Source organism: Cryptomeria japonica, chromosome 6 (assembly GCF_030272615.1).
Source record: "Cryptomeria japonica chromosome 6, Sugi_1.0, whole genome shotgun sequence".
NCBI lineage: Eukaryota > Viridiplantae > Streptophyta > Pinopsida > Cupressales > Cupressaceae > Cryptomeria > Cryptomeria japonica.
Window position 1 is genome coordinate 13,013,190 of NC_081410.1, and position 18,559 is coordinate 13,031,748.

The 18,559-nt window shown below is 38.4% G+C and overlaps 1 protein-coding gene across 2 annotated transcripts in view; it reads right to left on the minus strand.

Moving 5' to 3' along the window:
• Nucleotides 1-213: 213 nt before the first annotated feature.
• LOC131069771 (protein unc-13 homolog) overlaps nt 214-18,559 on the minus strand; it is a 28,973-nt gene continuing 10,627 nt past the window's right edge. For both annotated transcript variants that reach the window (XM_058005333.2, XM_058005340.2), the window contains 2 exons: nt 1,583-1,772; nt 214-1,439 (listed from right to left, as the gene is read on the minus strand). In XM_058005333.2, the coding sequence (XP_057861316.2) occupies nt 478-1,439; nt 1,583-1,772 (1,152 nt within the window). In that variant the 3' untranslated portion in view covers nt 214-477. The remainder of the gene's footprint in view (nt 1,440-1,582; nt 1,773-18,559) is intronic.

Below are 18,559 nucleotides of genomic sequence, written 5' to 3' on the forward strand. Positions count from 1 at the left end.
AAGTTTCATAAAAGGTTAACTATAACTCTGGAAAATAAAATTGAAAAATTCAAATCAATCTACCATTAACTGCTACCAGGTTTAGAAGCATGCCACCATTTTGAAATAAAATGCAACATGGTGAAATCAGCAAAACTTCAAAGGAAATTAAAAATAGTTCACCTCATAAATTGTTAGCAGTCCTATCAGAGAGCAAAGCAGTTACCAACCCTGTCATGTAAATGATCACTTCCTTGCTGATACGATAATAAAAGCTTTACATCAGGGTCATTTCAATTCTGTCACCAGTTGAAAATTTGCAGACTGATTAGTTAACTAGACTTGCTTCTCTACAAAGTCAAGAATTCCTGTACATGAGTTACAATTTAAAAAATCTTAAGTACTCTACACACTGATTAAAATCATCATACCAAAAAAGGACCATATTCATGCTACAATATAGACTCCATAATGGATGTCGACTTTCACAAAAGAGTACTAAAGTCTCTTAGGCAGATTGTAAGTTTTTTTCAAGAATTTGGTAGCCACATCATCATTACGATAACACAATACTCGTAAAAGTGTATTTGGTTCTGTTGGAGTCCATGCACCTGTTGTTGGAGGCAATGGTAGCTTTGACTTGGCTGAAGATAAGCCATTTGCTTGACAAACCATATATCTGAAATTCTCAATCAGCTGGTCTGTATCAGTTGAAAATAGAGGCAAAATATCTGCCACAGGCATTGCTGCCTTTTCGACCACCTCTGAAGGAAGGCCATCACCATCAGCTTTAAACAGATCCTTGATAGCCACAAAATCTTCCTCTATCATTTCATAATCATATTTTGAAAAAGCGCGAGAAGGGCCCCCTCCCAACAATACCAACAAAAATCCATCAAAACAGGCCTTCATCAATGCTGTAAGGACACGAGTACGAACTCTTGTGTGGACAGTGTTTGCTATGATCTCTAGGTTTGATTCAAGTTGTTCAAGGAAAGGTCCTATCCTTGCATTGGCAGTTCCCCCCATATACAAACCATCCCAGAGTTCACTGCTCAAATCATGGAAGACCACTTTATATGCAGCAGACTCACAAAGGTCCTGGATGCCTTCCTTACTGCCCTTATGGGAAATTTCAAACTTGGCTTCAGGCACACTTCCAGTAGTCAGGGAAGCCAATTTCAGTGTTTCGTTGCTTTTGACTGACAAATCAGTCTTCCAGCCAAAGGATATTCTTTTCTCTAATTGCTCCAATTCAGTCCGAAAGTGATGTAAAGTGTTAATCCGAACACAGAGTTGTGGCAACCCCAAAGATTCTGAACCATTGATTGACTCTACCTGAGACTTCCTTTTCTGACTGCTTGGAGATTTCTCCTTCTTTTTCCACACACCATGAAACTTTGATCCAGTTGAGCATCTGGTAAGCGCAGGCAAAAGGGGAAGATAACTGTTTCTCGTTCCTGTAAAGATAAGGTGCATGGCATAATCTAAATTATCACTGAACACATCATAGCCATGATAACTGATACAATATTAAATAATGAAGAGATATTTGATTTTTACAAGTGAAAACCAAGGCACATACAGGAAAAAAGTATCATACCACATCCAGATTTAGTTTGAAAAACATAACGCTGTAGAACTCGGTCAAGCCCACCCACAAGGTCTGGAAGTAGATCTGAGTGTTGAGATACTGGCAAGTCAAAGAAAGCATCCAATGTCTCTTCAACAATCCTTAAAACTTCTATTGCTGAGGGTGCATACCGCTCTTTGTTGGCTGTAGGACTCCAGACCTGCAAAACATAGAAAACTAGCTCTAAGACAATGTATCAGCAAAATGACTAATCAAGAAGAGGCAGACTTTGAGATACATCTGTTGCCATTATCATCAACTTTTGTGAAATACACAAAGAACCTGCATCATAGGACACGCCAATATCAAGGAAGCAAACAGTAAGGAATGTAACTTGTAAGCTAGATATAAGTCAAGTTTTAGAATGAATGATCTAAGGTTGTACAAACTAATTGAGGTTATTAATAACCGAATAAGGAGTGTAATGGATATACTACACTAAAGCTTTCTTTCATTTGATTTTCATCTTTTTCTATAAATTATAAAACAGTAACTGTTTGGATCTATTAGACTTTCAGATTCTCATTGTAATGAAATTATTTAATTCTATATTCAATGTATGCATCAAGGCACCCAAAATCCAAATTCAAAGGCATCTACAGTATCCCATTGCTGAAGTTTAGAATTAAAAAAAACATTAAAGTGCCATTCATAAGGTGGCAGCGGCATTAGCATCAGCAGCTGTGGGATGTTTTTGCCAACCAACAGGTGGCTCATAATAGAAAAAAGTTTCACAACATAGCCCAGAGGCAGCACAAGCTTGATCTAATTTCCCCTCTTCCCTGAGGAGCACAAGAATGAGATGTGATAATTCACACAGTGGAATCCTTGCCCTAGAGGCGAGGGGCTAACCACTACACACATCATGGAGAGACCTCTGCAGTCACAACAGGCAGAATGAACTAAGCTTGTGGAACTGCTTCTTTATCCCTCTCCATACTCTCTGCTGCATAAAAAAATTTGACTTAATGGCTTTATTACACAAACAATGTCAACGAATACCTTTTTGTACACTCACAATAATGAATAAACATGAGCAAAGCATAATGCCCAATCTCATGAGAAGATTCTTGTTTCAGTTTGGGCAGTTAATACAATCAAGTTTTTCTCTAAGGGCTTTGATAAATAATTTCTAACCCACCTCCACTTTTGTATGGAAGGTGATCAATTGCCCCAAAATAGCTTCCATCAAAATCAGTATAGCATGTATAAGATAATCAATGGCAAAACTCTAGTTATTTTTTTCTTTATATCAATTTAATTGTCATATTGAAACAAGAACCTTATAGGATCCAAGCATCAAATCACATTAAGGTCATCAAATAAAGGGAACAATCTGATGAAACATGTAATACTATAGCACCCCCATCTATGAGTTGATGCAAATTTGATATTTTTTTATTTATCTATATGGGAGTAGACCCCATGTCCACAACTTACCAAACAAAAAAAATCATTGTGATACATTATATATAGAAATTTAATAAACATTTTATACTTATTTATTTAATTATATTCTACTTTATAATTTAATAGTTAAAAAATGTGAAAAATCAATTTAAAAAAAAGTCATATTCCATTATAAGGAATGAATAGCAAGGTGGGGGTTCACCCCACAGCGCAACGGTTGCTGCGACACCGTGTTGATACAGTGGTTCATGGTTCGATTCCTAGCCCATATGACCCGTGCGTTCAGTTTCACTGGCTCCCGTGCCCCCTGTTGCCACAGTTGCTTGCGCTGTCCAGTGTTGATGGTGTGTCAGCTGTTGACTTGACCCTCACCAGCACTAACTCAGGCAGACGATTGGAGAGCGGATCGGATTGGAGAGAAGATCGGAGGTTGCTGTCTGGCGATCGATGAATAGCAGATGGAGAGATAAGGTGGTGGAGGCAGATGCCACGTGGAGTGATAAGGAGCTATCGAATTGAGACTGGTAAGTCAACAACAACCACTGGAATTGATCCCGGCATTGGTAGACCCGGTTCTACCCCTATGTCTCCACAAAAAAGGGGCCTTGTAGCTGCCTTTGTCTCTGAATCCATTGCTGGCCCTACTATTCTAAAGGGGTGACTGATGGATCAAGAGAAACTATATCAATTGGTCAAAATGCCTGTCCTCCTGTGGCCTCTGCCATTTACCACGCTGATGGTGCTTAGGAAACTACAACTGCTGTTACAACCCAGGCTACCCTTGCTATTGGTGAGGGCCTACCTCCGGTGAGCTACTGCATTAGGATTGGGTAGAAATTTTGCCTTCATTCAAATAGTAGGGGGGTCCACCTACTTGCTTGAACAAAGAGAGAGCAAGGGATAACCTTGATTGGATAAGTGTAAAATTAGGTATTAAGCATGGTTGGTATACACCGTTGCCCATTAAGATAGTAGAGCCCGACCTTGATGTCTGAATCCAGCTCGAGCTATCCTACCATAGAATAGTAGGGCCCCCCCACCCGGAACTACCATAGAATCTTAGGGGCCCTCCCACCCGTCAGTTGGGCGAGAAAGGTATAGTTGAATTGGCATTGGACCTCGAGATTCTATACATAACATGAATGCCCAAGCCTACCTACCTTTAACACCTATAGTTCAAAACCCCCTACCATTCAAAAGGGCTAGCAGGTTTATTAATTAGTAGGCATGTTACGTATAGAATCGAGAAAGGGGCCCCCTACCAATAGAGCCCATAGAATAGTAGAGGCTAAAAACTCTCTTTATCTGTCTCTTGATTCCCCTACCATTCTATGGGGCCGCCCTACTATTATAAGGGGCGATCGATCTCTTTATCCGTCTCTCGATTCCCCTACTATTCTATGGGCCGTATCTCGACGATCCGTCTCTATTTGGTGTACATGAGCTCGCTCGACCGATCGAAGTTGCATTTAGTTACTAGTGTCAGTTTCTCGCAATTGAAATAGAAATAACCTCAGTTGCAGGGCCAAGCATGGACTACCAATTTGAATATAGCTCCAACAGTAAAGACTAGAAATAAGGTATATAAACCAAAGGTGAAAGTATCGAAGTGGAAACCTAAAAAGCATGAGTGAACAAGAGTAAAAGTAAAGGTGTAGGAAAATCAGTTATATATGCGGGTGGAAGATTTGGTGCATCAACAGGAGTACTCACGAAGAGGAGAAGATTCTTCCTATTAGCGAGGTAAACATATAAATCAGAAAGCATAGGATATAGCATTATCGGGAGCATCCTTGTTTTGATAGGGTGTAGAAAAATGAAGTTCTATTCAAGATCAGAAGCAGTCACCTCCGCATCATTGCATGTCTCAGAGCAGCTATCTCTAGTTGCATATATCTCCGATTGTACCTATCAACCCAATCGTTCTTCCTGGCCCTAGGCGGAGCTTTCTTGTATGTCAAGCAAAAACTTCATAATATGAAACAAGAATGGAAGCAGATCCTAGTGAATCATCAATACGAGTTTAAAATCCCCCATAAGCGGGTTCTTTTCTCTTCCCGATCTCACTTAGTAGACAAGATCTCATTTCCTATCTCCCTTGGGAAAACATATCTATTCATTGGCAATGTTTTGAAACACTGTTATTGAGGCTTAGGTACCTTGGTAATGGAAAAATAGAGAAATAGAGTATGCGAGGCAAACAACCCACCCTATTGGAGAACCTGGGCATGCATAATTCCCTGGGAAGGATGGAACGAATATGGGTGGGAAACACAACTCTATCGAAATGAGTTTATCGAGAATAGGAGATATACGTAAGCTTAGAAGGGCCAATAGCAGGGTGTACCTTAGAACGGAGATACTTAGAATGGAGAGGAAATAGGAACGGGCACACCTAGTGGCATAGAATGAAGCAAGGTATTTCACTCAGTATCGTTACACGTAGGCGGGCTCAACATCAAAGCATCCATCCTTCTCACGCATCGTGCTATGGTTAGGGTAGGAGGTGTACCCATGAAGAAGGACCAGAAGCAACAGGACCTGAGGCAAATAGAAGAAGCTAAAGTGGTAGAAAATCAAGTCAAGGGTTTTTCAGGCCCCTACTATTCTATCTAATTTATTTGATCCGATAGCTAGTAATCTCTTAAAGCAACTAGAGGTGGGTGAGAAATTGTAATCCCTAGGTAGAGGTTAGCATGCACTTTCAACAAAAGCTCTGGTCAAAGGCGTAACACTAGTAATGGGGGCATTATTATAGTCAAAGTCACTACATCTGCAGTTTGCAAGTTGCATCACAAATACAAAATTCAAATGAACCCCAATGCCCAACCACAAGTTGCACTTCATCTACAATCTGTAATTTGCACTCCAACTGAAAAACATAAACAAGCACCAACCCCCAACCACAAGTTGCAATTTATTTGCAGTGTGCAATTTGTACTACAGATGTAAAACACGAACAAATCCCAACCCTCGATTGTAAGTCATATTTCGCCTACAGTCTGTAGTTTGCACTACAAATGCAAAATGCAAACAAACCCTGACCCTTAGCTGCAAGTCACACTTCATTTGTAGTCTACAATTTGCACTGCAAATGCAAAATGCAAACAAACCCCAACCTCCAATAATAACTACACACTTCAAAGTGGACCCAAACCCCAATTTGCAAGTGCGAGTTTCCTTTGAAGTCCAAAACTCTCCCAAATGCTTATAAAATTCTAAAATTAATTGTAGAAAAGCACCTTTAGATGATTTAATCACAAACAATTTGTTAATAAGGTCCAAATAGAAGGATCAAGGGAAAAATATAAATTATATTTTGCTAAGAGTTACTTTTCCTTGGCAATAAGACATTTAATTTTGAAAAGAATGTGCATATAGGGGATGACTTCGCCCATTAGAATGAGCTTTAAGTATGAATACAAAGGTGTTCTTCCAACATTAAAATTGGTTTCAAAACTCAATAGTATCACAAATACGAATTTTGGACATGTAGGCATGGAAGAGTTCCACAAAAGGATACAGAAATGCAAGAAGACAAAATCAATGCTACACAATCTCAAGTTGAGCAATCTTATAAAAGCAAAAACTTTTCCAGTATCTATTCAATCAGTAGACCTCATGATGATATGTGCAAGATTCTATAATCAAAAGCATAGAGTTATCAAGAGTATTGACAAAAAGGTAATGATAAAGATTTGACCAACTTACATTGAAGAGAGGTTGGAATTTGCCACTTAGAGAAGCCTTTGTGAAGATTACTACGGAGTCATCAAAAATATACTTTGAAACCAATGCATATCAATGCATAGATATTATAAACAAAAATTATTTAGCCAAACCAACACATCATTGCCAAAATACCCAAAAAATTATATTGTAATGAATTCAACAATGAAATTAATGATGCAATCACTCTTTTAAAAAAGTATTTGACCTGGAGAATGCAAAAATGTTTCATCCCTGGTTATTTCACTATACAGCCAAAGTCATTTCTGGAAAGGAATTTATTGACTGGGTTACCATCCTGAATGACTGTATTCATAACAAGTTATGTGAAGTCGATAAATCAAAGCAATTTTCTATGACTTCATACCTAGTGTATGTCTTGGCAAGGAGACAAAAATTCATAGAATTGGAACAACTTGGAATCATAGGTTCAGGAAATCAATCGGTACATCAATATTACCCTTAAAGAACTAAAGCAAAGCTACAAGCATTTATGGGGGGCAAATGACGCCTCCATGTTCAATGTCATCAAAATGCTTGAAAATAATAAGGCCAAGAGGATGTCCCCTAAGGCTATGGATCAAATCCAAAAGTGGGATAATTGGTACTATCAATTTACTACTTTCACCTATATCAAGGTTGGAGGTTATTCAAGAGCATCATTGAAGTAACTAGCCTATGTAGGTGATAAATTAGCTTTGAAAGAAGTGTGCAAGCAGGGTATGGAGGTACAAAAATTGTGTGGAAAAAGAAAGGCGAAGGGTGTGTCCTCCTCCCATCAATCGGGAGATATTCTTATCCAACCAATCATGCAACCAAAAACGCACAAGTTGGATTGGCTCCACTATAACTCAATACATATGAAGCAAGAGTCATTTAATCCTAGGCAATTTATGGAAGGTTTTAAGTCTTCCATTTTGCAAAAGCCTCATTTGAAGGGCTATTGGGCTAATTGTGTTGATGATGTAGAAGTTTGAAGTTCATATTCCCACATGACAGCACTACAAACGAAGATGAATCATATAGCTCCCATGCCAAACAGGGTTCATGACAAAGGTGAAGCATTAGATCTTTCATATGAGGCCAACAAATTTTTTTATCAACCTTTACCTACTAGAAACTAGATTTCTAAGGAATTCAATAATGCGGAGGCTAGAACATCTATGGTGATCAAAAGAAGCAAGAAGTGGTTGGAGGAAACATTGAAGAATTTTCAAAGCAGCCTCCCAAAAGTAGTAATGATGAGGCAAGAGGAAAAGGAGCAAGAGGAGGATGAAGTAGGATTAGTATGGAAGAAGAGATGCCCTAAAATAAAGATTTGTTGTTTAACAACACAAGGGGAAGAGCCACTTCAAAATTTAGACAATCAAAATATTCTTCCTAAATCTTTTTCCCATGGTATCCAAGTAGAAACAACTTAGATCAATGAACCCATACCTTCCCCTCCTAAAGAAATTTTTAGAAGACCATCCCAATCTCTCATGGTTTCGCCTCTTGCCTCTCAACCTCCAAAATTCCCCTCCTTTCAAGTTGTCTAAAAGTCACCCCTAAAGAAACTTTGTCCCAATACCCAATGTGGGTACCTTCTACATCCGCTAATGGAGCTCCATCTCCTATATCAAAAACTCTTGTTCCTCCTAAATCTCCTCGTCATCAAAACACCCAACAACAACCTAAATAAAGTGCTCAATAAGAAAAGGCAATTCAACAAACAGTCCTAAGTAGCTTTATCAAACAATCCAAAAGAGGAAGAGGATCACCAAGCTGGCATTCAATGATCTCACTAAATTAGCTGCTATGTTTCCAAAGCCAATTCTTCTTAAAAGTATAAAGTAAGATCTTCAATCATAACTGACATCCATGGGAATAAACAAGCTCAAATCATTACAAATTTACACCATTGTCAAATGTTCCTAAAATAGATATATAGCCTTCAAATTACACGATGACCACAATCTCTCTAGAAAAACATTAAGGGTAGCAAATTGCCAAATCATCATTGAATTGGTTGATATAGAAGATGAATAAAGATAAGGCCACTGTAGACACCTAAAATTTTCCTAGCCTAATTAAATAAATATTTATTATTTATTTAAATTTTTTTTCCCAAATTAAATAAATATTTTAATTATTTAATTTATGTGCCCCCTCCATCTATTAATTAAATATGTTCTTTAATTTATTTTATTTATTTATTTAATTAATTCATTTATTTTTTCCTCTCATTTATCTTTACCACTCCCTTAATTTTATTATTTCCTCTACCTACCCTTCAATCTTAGCCAACCATCTTTTATCCCACCTCTTAATCCTATCACTTCATTTTTAGGATGTTCTCCATAGAAGAGACTTCTTCCCCTCTCTTTTCCATATAGCAACCTTGGAGCATACTTATAGTTTGCCGAATTGACTTTAGCCTACATCAAGCTACATCATCACAACCACTATCCGTTCACCATTGAGCTCTTGTGCAAGCATACAAATCTAAGAGAAAAATATCAAAAGCAAGACCAATGGAGATAGGAGAACAACGAAAATCAAACCCATTGAATGTGTGAATGGTATCGTTTGATTTATTCATGATTTTGCATGTTTTATGGTTCTTCATTAATGTTCTGTTGGATTTCATTGTAGATCTAGGATTTTTGTGGTTAAATCTTGTTAGGATTTACAATATAGAGAGTTCAAATTCGACATATACAGCCACCAATGAGGAATTAAAGGATAAAGTTGCTCATCACATAGCATATATTGAGTACTTGGTTGGTCCTATTGGTTCATCCTTTTGAGTGTATTTCCTCAATATGTTTCAAACACAGAAAGAAAGACCCATAGAAAGCAAATTAGGGAATGTAATGAGACCTATCCATGCTTGGAATATAGAATTGATAGCTATGGGATTCAAAATAATGCAGGATATTGTCAATAATGCTAAGGCATTATCAAAAGAGTTAGAATCTAATGAAGCATTGATGCAGGGGTAAGTGATGAGTTGCAGGCTATTGAAAGCATTTTTCCTCTTATCACACAAATGGCAGAAATGGACTTCCAATATATCGTCAGTGAGAGGATTTAACTGACTACAAGCTGAATGTGCATCACAAATGGAAACTAGCATATGGTTTCCACATCAAAAATAAGTCTAAGAAGGCTCGATCTTTGATCTAGGGTGTGATGGATTCCATGACAGATTTTATAGAGAAGTTGGAGTGCATCTTCTATGATGACGAGGGAAATGTTCAGACAGCGATAATGTTGGGAGATCAGTTCCACGACTTGGTAAAAAAGGAATCTCCTAGGGATCTTAACTTTGTTGTGACATCAATTTGATAAGAATACATTTCCCTTGTGAAGATTTCAAACAAAACATAGAAGAATTCAATACAGTGTAAAGAAATCTCTAGGAGCTGTTGTAATGTCCCCACTTTCAAAATATAATTTAATAATAAATAATAATAATAAAATTAAAATACAAAAGAATCAAAATAAAATTAAGATTAAAATATAAAAGAGCATAATTAAATATAACTAAATTTCAATTAAGTTAATGAATGGTCAAAAGACATGAAATGAAACGTTGTGACTCCTTCAAACATGACATATAAAAGGGAGACGAGAAGCTCATTTGAGAGGGGGAGGAGGGAGAAAGGAAGAAGGAAGGGAGCATTTAAATCAAGGAAAGATTAATGGAAGAAGAAAAGGAATGGGAAGTACAAAAGGAAGTGGCTGCACTCTTTCAAAATGGTGCTAATTGTAAAAGGTTGCATCTCTTGCCAAAAGGCATACATGATGAAGAGGTGTGACCTCTCTCTCATATTGGGAGATATAAAGAGAAGAAGGTTCATTTGAGGAAGGGGTCCAAAGGAGATCAATTTGGAGAATAATATAAGGCAGCAATGAAAAGTGGCGACGCAATTCTTATGAAAGGTGATGCTTCAATCCCTATGAAAGGTAGCTACTCTTTCACCAATAAAAGAAAGATCATTCAACTTAGAGCATAGGGAAGAACAAGAGAGCAGGTCAAAATATGCAAGATCTATCTTGTTCCACAATTGGTAAAAGATATTGCTACATGAAACTCTATGCACTAATACGATACCCACATCTATGTATTTAGCACCATGCATATTGAACAATAGTAATAATATGATTTCCAATTTTGCAACAATTAAGCATGCTAGGGTAGGCATGCTAGGGTAGGAAAGGGAGAGCAAGGAGGGGGAACAGCATACAAGCCTCACTAGGTACACCACCTCGTGAGAATGGTTAAGGACCACATGAGACCAAGGGGAGCAAAGATTCTGCTCTTGGGCCTAGGGTCGAGTTAAGGGCACCCTATGGTTAGAGTTGGGAGACATGATAAGGTGCCCCATTTATTCCCTACCCTAGGCCTAAGAGTGGAAACTCTGTCCCCCTTGGCCTCGTTATGGTTGAGCCCCCACTTAATCATTTAGATCTGTGTTATCAGCATATTTTACTTAATTATAGAAATGGTTGTATTGCATGGATTATATCTATATTATTATCTAACTTGGTTGTGTTGTCCTCATTTTGTTTTCAAAAATGAAGGACCATTACATGAATTTTTTATCAAAAATAAAAATTTTACTCTATGGCACGCTTCCCGAGGCAAAATTTCACCTAATCCTTGGACTGGCTTAATCCTCACTCCATCCTCGCACCACGTTTCGAATTTCATCGCATTCTAGGTTCGTTTGCTATGTCTTTCCTTTAATTTCGGGTTTTTTCTCCCTGGCTGCAGGTGGGAAATTTTCCTTGAATTGCAAGTTTTAATGTCTTCCTTTGTTTTAGTCTTTGTAGGGAAATTTTTGGCTAATTACAAGTGCACTTTATTGAAAAAAGAACTTGTAACTTAGTTTTTATTTCCCCCTTGATGCTTTTTGGCTTTTTTAGTTTTGATAGGGATTTTTTGGATAAGTTACAAGTTAATTTTAAATTGCATATTTAAAATTCACTTGTAATTCTTTTCTAGAACCCCTATTTTAATGTCTTTTGCTTGCAATAGGGATTTTATTCCCCTATTACATGTGTTAAGTTATTAAAACTTGTTGTAGGGATTTTATTTTCCCTTTACAAGTAATTTGTAACTTGCACATCTCTCTCCAAAACCCGATTTTGCTTAGAAATGGATAAAGTGACAATTTTAATCTTGCTATTATGCCCAAAAAACCCGATTTTTTTCATAAAGTGCAAATTGGGGAATTTTAAACTTGTAATTGCATTTCTAAAACCCGATTTTGCCTTGTTGAGGGAAAAGTAACATTTTAAAATTTGTTATATGGGAATTAAAACCCGATTTTCTCTTTTACATGAAAAATAAAACTTGCATTCCTTTTCCAAAAACCCGACCAGCTAAAGGAAGGCGTTTTTGTTGCAAATTGGAAGCATTTTTTGTGGAGATTTTTTGGGAGATGCAAGGCATTTGGGATTCTTCCCTATTTTTATGCATTTGCAAACATCTATCAGGCCATTTGGGGTTTATGTTTGCTGGTTTTTTATCTAAAATAGCAAACACATGTTTGCCAAAACCCACATTTTGATGGATCCAAACTCCACAAAGCTTCAATCTCCTAAGTCGTTTTTGCTTATTATGCTAAGGCGTTGAAGTTGGAGGAAGCTAAGACCGGTTCTTGTGCCATTAAGTTTGTTTTTGGTGCCACATTTTTCTGCCCAAGGCGTTTTGGTAAAACATGGCAAGGGTTTTGAAATGCGGTTTAATCTCTATTTAAGAGTTCTCCTTTCTTCTTTCAAAGATTGATCATCTTTTTGAAGAGGCATTTTCAGTTTGAAGCAAGATATGATTTCTTTTCTTTCTTTGTTTCTTTTTCTTGTTTTCTTGTCTTCTTGTTTTTCCTTTCTAGTTGTAAATTTGTGTATATGTTTATTTTGCCCCAAAAATCAGTTCTGTGAGAGAGATTTTCCCCTTTCCAAGGCAATTTGTGAGTTGCATTGTTCTTCCCCATTTTCCCTCTTTACTTGTATTCGGGGTTTTGAAATCCCGATTACAAGTTGGATGAAAATCATTGTTCTTCCCTTGGGGTTATAAGAATTTAACCATCTTTTGTTGAAATTCCAAGTTGCAAAGATGAAAAATACCCTTCCTTCCAAAATCGGGTTTTTAGAACCGGATTGCATGTCTAAAGTTCTTCTCATTTTCTTGGAAATGACATTCCCAAAATCTTCCCATTTTTATCCATCCATATCGCCTATATCCGTACATTCCGTTCACGTCATTTCCCGCAAGTCTAATTCCCATTTTTCACTGATTTCTCCATTTTCCGTTTTACAAGTATACTTGCATTTGGGTTTTAAAAATCCGATTGCATGTGCACTCTTCCCAACTTGTATACTTGTAAAATTTTCCCCAAGATCCGAAATTGGTCAAAGTCAAATTTTCACCATTCCCATTTATTTCCCATCTTTCCCTCACAAAATTGTGAAGTGGAAGGGTTGGAGTTCTTCCCATTTGAAGAAGGAAAAATGTTAGTTGCAGCTGATTATGATATAGCCTTAACACTTTTAAGTTTTCATCGCAGTATACCAGTTTGTCCTTCAACGTCAAATTTACCATCCTCTCCTATTCCAAAGAAGATGAAATATAAATGACAAGTACCAAAATGAAGTTTCACCTTCGCAAGTTTCCTCTCCTTTGGATCGCATAAAAGATACAGAAATAGAGCATGTGGACATGTCAAAATTTATCAAGAGAGTGGAGGATCCGCAGGATAGTAACATGCAGCGGCTGTTGGACAGCCACATTCATCATGCATCCTCTTTTCCAGTGGCTGCCCTAGAACCTGAATTTGTTCTCGCTTGCGCCCATCGCTTTGACAAAGAGACAAGAACCATTAAAAATGATGATGGTGAAGCAATAATCTGCCTTGATGCAGATACAATTGAGAAAGTCTTCAAAATACCACCAGCCTCTGTTTATATGGAAATTTCAAAGGATAGTGCAACCGAGTAATCTGTCAAGAGGGAAAAGGACTGCAAACGTCATATTAACAGGTGGATTCATGAACCATGAGCCGCCTTCTCAAGGTGGGCTAAGTTGTACCGTTGTGACTTTAAGTGGGAAATTGGAGATATCATAACTCTCCTCGGCAGGATGATGGGTCTTGAACACTCCAATGTTTTTGAACCCTGAATGTATCAGTTTACCATGTTCATAAGGCAATCCCATCATATATCATGGGGAGAGATTATCAGTGATTCTTTATGCGAGCAACTTGCAGCACTCCCTACCACCATGACTTTCTACATGAATTCATACTTAGTGTATTTGGCAGCGTCACTCAAACATTTCCCTGGACTTTCTACCAAGGGTGACCGCTCGCTTATACCTGTATGGGAATATTATGATCAGCTGCCTTTGAGACCCAGTAGATTGCATTTCAGAAGAGTTCAAGATGCATTCTTTGGTTACTTCATGTGCCAATTTGACAAGACTTTAAAGAACAGAAGGGTGTCAGATGAGGCATGGGAAAGAGTGAATGAATATGGGTGCTTGTTTCTTCAATTCCCGACCTTTACCTATATGAGAGTCGGATGCTATAGTGGGCAGCCATACATGCTTCCTAGATACCTGACCGATAAGATCATTCTTATGGAGTTGGGAAGACAGATCATGGTTGTCCACGCTCATCAGTCTGTCAGACATAAGGTCGGAATGGGGATTTCTACAACAAACCCATTGAAAATTGGAGACTGAGATGCATGAGATTAAAGTCAAAAGGTTTAAATCCAGGGCAGATTTTGATTACCGGGGTATGAAGGAAAAAATCAAAAAGTCCTTCGTGCACGTGCATCATATTGAGGATATCTGGGTAGATCTTCGTACAGAAATGGAGGTTCTCAAGATGGACTACTGCAGGCTTACTGTTGAGCAGGTTATTGATCTGAACCTGGTGGACATTCCGCAAGGAATGATCAATGATGGTCATGTGCTTGATCCAAAATATATTTCACGAAGGGTTGAGTAAGCTCCACTTCCTTTAATCCAATGGTCACACAAAGAGTGCACTTCCATTCTTGAAAGGTTTCAGCCTATTCTTGCCAACACCAACACTTGGCTTAAAGGTAATGTTGTTAGACTCATCAAAATCAAGGTTGGAAAAGAAGATGACTCTACGGGACCTCTTGGACAAAGTCTGAAATTCAGATTGACAATAAAGAAGGTGCATCATCTTCAGGCACCAGTATCAAATTGCGGGTTAGTCGGGCAGTAGTGCTTCCTCCTGAGGAGGCGACAGTTTGTGGAAAAGAAAAGTCCCGGTTTCATGTTCATGTGATCGATCCTGATAATCCAGAAGAAGGACAGCAATCTGATGATGCTCCTAAGTCTCTAGCTTTGGACTCACCTCATGAGATTCCTTCCTCAATTTCCATTGAGACGCCTCTTTCTCCTCCTGACACAATAGTGGAAGAGTCTCTTCAGAATGTCGTTCCTATTTCAGCAGTTGAGCCGCATCCTGATCATCTACAAGAGAGTTCGCTGGAAATTCCTTAGGATACGCCTGCATGTATCCATTTGTCAGAGATGGATACCTCTACTTCTGGCTTTGAAGAATTTATGAGGCAATCTTCATGCCCATTGGTTACTGAGCAAACCATGGTCGCCATCCAAACAGATACTCCTCCCAGGGTGAACACGGTTGTTCAAACAGAAACTGCTTCTCCTTCGCTTTCAGCAGCTACTCAAGGAGAACTAGTTGTTTTACCTCCATGGCTTAGTTTTTTTACCCCAAAGAGGAAGAAGCGGGAAATCTCTCCTGATGTCTTTAACTATCAACAACTCAAACAGTCTAGGCCCAAGGTTGCTAAAAAGGCCAAGACAATCTCAAGAGTAACTGTTGATAGCAATAAGATGAAAGTGGCAGAAATTGTTGAGCCCCTTGCGGGTAAGCCACGTGAGGAAATGCAAGTTGCTGATTACAGGGTTACAAGGATAGAATTGGGCAAACAAATGCATGAAGTGGTCAAACACAATGCCCAGCAATCTGTAGCCTCACTAGTGCAGCAGTATGACGAACTTCTAGCAAAGAAAGACAAGCTAGAAGAGGAGAACCGACAACTTGTTGCAGTTGTTCATAAAATTACAAAACCTGTTGGTGAAGGGAGTAATCCTACAAGTTCTTCCGGTTGCCAAGAACTGATTCATGGAGTTGAGAGAGCTGCCCAGAAAGTACAAGCATTGGATTCTTGGGTGGATCAATTTCATGATCTATGTGCACAAGTGCTGAAAGACATTTTCCAAATGATGTCTAAGTTGGAGGCCATTGAAGAGAAATTGAATCATACCTCTAACACTTTCAAACAGAATCTAGAAAGGGTTGAAGATAGTTTGACTATCTGGCGCACCATGCCCCAACAACAATTGAGTGTTCTTCAGGAGCATGCCATTATTTCTTCCAGGGTCATGTACTTGGAATTTGAAGAACTTCTGGAGAATAAAGCCCTTGTTCTCAAATCCCTCATTGAGGAGATTGATGATGCAATGAGATTGCGGGGTGAAGTATTTCAAGGAATTGTTTCCCATTGTGAGAAGGCTTCTCGCAACATAATGAGTCAAAATCAGAGTTACCCGGGGACGCGTCCCCAACCTGAAAACCCCCGTCCCCGTCCCGGGGACGTTTCGGGGACTTGGGGACGGCCAGGGGACGTTTCCCCCCGTCCCCAAATTGCCCTATATTTTTAGGGGACGTCCCCGAAACGAGGGGACGTCCCCGAAACGGGGGGACGCCTGCCCTAGCCTTGGGGGACGTCCGTACGTCCCGAGGACGGCTGGGACGTCCCCAATCCGTCCCGGGGACGGCTAGACGTCCCCCTTATCTAAGGCCATTAATAAATATTAAAAAACTAAAAAAAGTTGTATTTTCAAATTTTTTAAAAAATTTTCTAATATAGGCCCCTTATTAATTCAAATTGTTAGTAAAAATAAAAAATTTAAAAGATAACATTAATTTAATTCATAATTTTGACAATGAAACTATATGGCAGCAGTGTAGCCTTTGGGCATTTTGACACAGAGATTAGAAAATCGCCCAAAAATCGCCAAACTCGACGAGTTAATAGAAAAATAACACCCAACACCTTTATGAAAGAATAAGTTTTTTTGGCCTCGCGGGGCGCTGCCCCTCGACCCCGCCCTGTATCGCGACAGGGAGCGCGCAAGGGGCGCTGCCCCTTGACCCCGCAAGGGGCGATGCCCCTTGACCCCACCTTGGGGGCGCTGCCCCCAAACCCCCGTTGAAAAATATGGGGGGAAACCGCGTCGATAGAAGTAGGGAAAATTTAACCTCTTTGTTTTGACATTTTGTATGTTATTTCTTTAATATCTATTATGATATGCATATTGACAATGTGAATGAATTGAAATTCTGATTTATGAATGCATAATTGCATATTGTCTATTGAGTATTAACAATGTTGTATGTTCAGAATTTACAATCTAAAATGTCTTCAACTTTTCATAGTATCATACACATGCCATTTCCATGTTTTATTGTTTTCATATGAATATAATGTATGTATGCATGCTTTATCCATGTTTTCATATGAACATTTAGAATTTTGAAATTTTCCTATATATTTTAAATATTTCCTATATTTTAATAGCCGTCCCCTTTGCCGTCCCCCGCCGTCCCCAAATTTGGCAAAAAAATTTGCCGTCCCGGAAACGCGTCCCGCCGTCCCCTTCCCGGAAACTCGGGGTAACTTTGGTCAAAATGAATAGCTGATACCAGAAGAAGAAGTTCTTGTAGATCTACAGATGAGGATTCATAATGAATGGAGGAGTGAACAATTCTCAACTGCTTCAATCCAGGCTCTGATGAAACATCAAACCTTTTTGCACGAAATCCAGTCTATCTTGGAGAAGAACAACTCTATGCTTCTTCGATGCCATGATACCATTGTGAAGACCATGGTTGTTGCCAAAAACACCCACGAACCGAATCCTGCTGAGCTACGAATGATCATCCAAAAGTTCGAAGGATTCATGTCTTCACATGCTGCAGCTTAAGTGTTTTTCAACACTTATGTTGTATTTTTCCAGATTTGTAATCTCTAAGTTGTAATTTCGTTTTGACAAGTTGCACGTAAAAACCTTTATAAATTGTCAGTCAATTCTTTACTTGCACTTTTGTAATTACATGTAAGGCAACTACAAGTTGAGTTCAATTAGAACTGTAGTTGGAATAAGTCATAGTTAGTTATTGAATAAGTCTTGGTGGTTGAGAGAATTTCTCAAGTTAATCGGGATCCTCCCACCTTTTTCTCAAAGCTCCTCTTCTATAAATACTTGAGGGGTCTATTGTAATCTTTATCTTTTTAAAAAGCAGAAGTCTTTGAGTTTTTATGTGTAAATTGAAGAATTGAAAGGAATAAAAGAAAATTGCTCAAACTTTGAGTCTTTGTGCTACATTCTTGAGTTTGTGTTCCATATTACCTTTCTTGCAAGTGTTTCTTTGAGAACTTAATCGAATCTGATTTGCAGTCTTTGAGCTGCAAGTATTGGAGATTAATTTAGTTAAAGTAGAAGTTCTATTGGGAAAAAGTTGTAAGGCTTTGTGCTTACACTTGTTCTTAACAGAGTTTAGAAGTAAGTAGATTTTATGAGAAATAGCTGTGAGTCTTTGAGCTCACACTTGTTCTTGTTGTCTTGCGTAGAAAGAATAAGATATTTCAGTCTTTGTGCTGTTATAATTTGTTCTTAATAAAATTAGTATGGAAAATGGTAGATAGAACCTTCACATAATCAAGACTTTGAGCTTGATATTGTTGTCT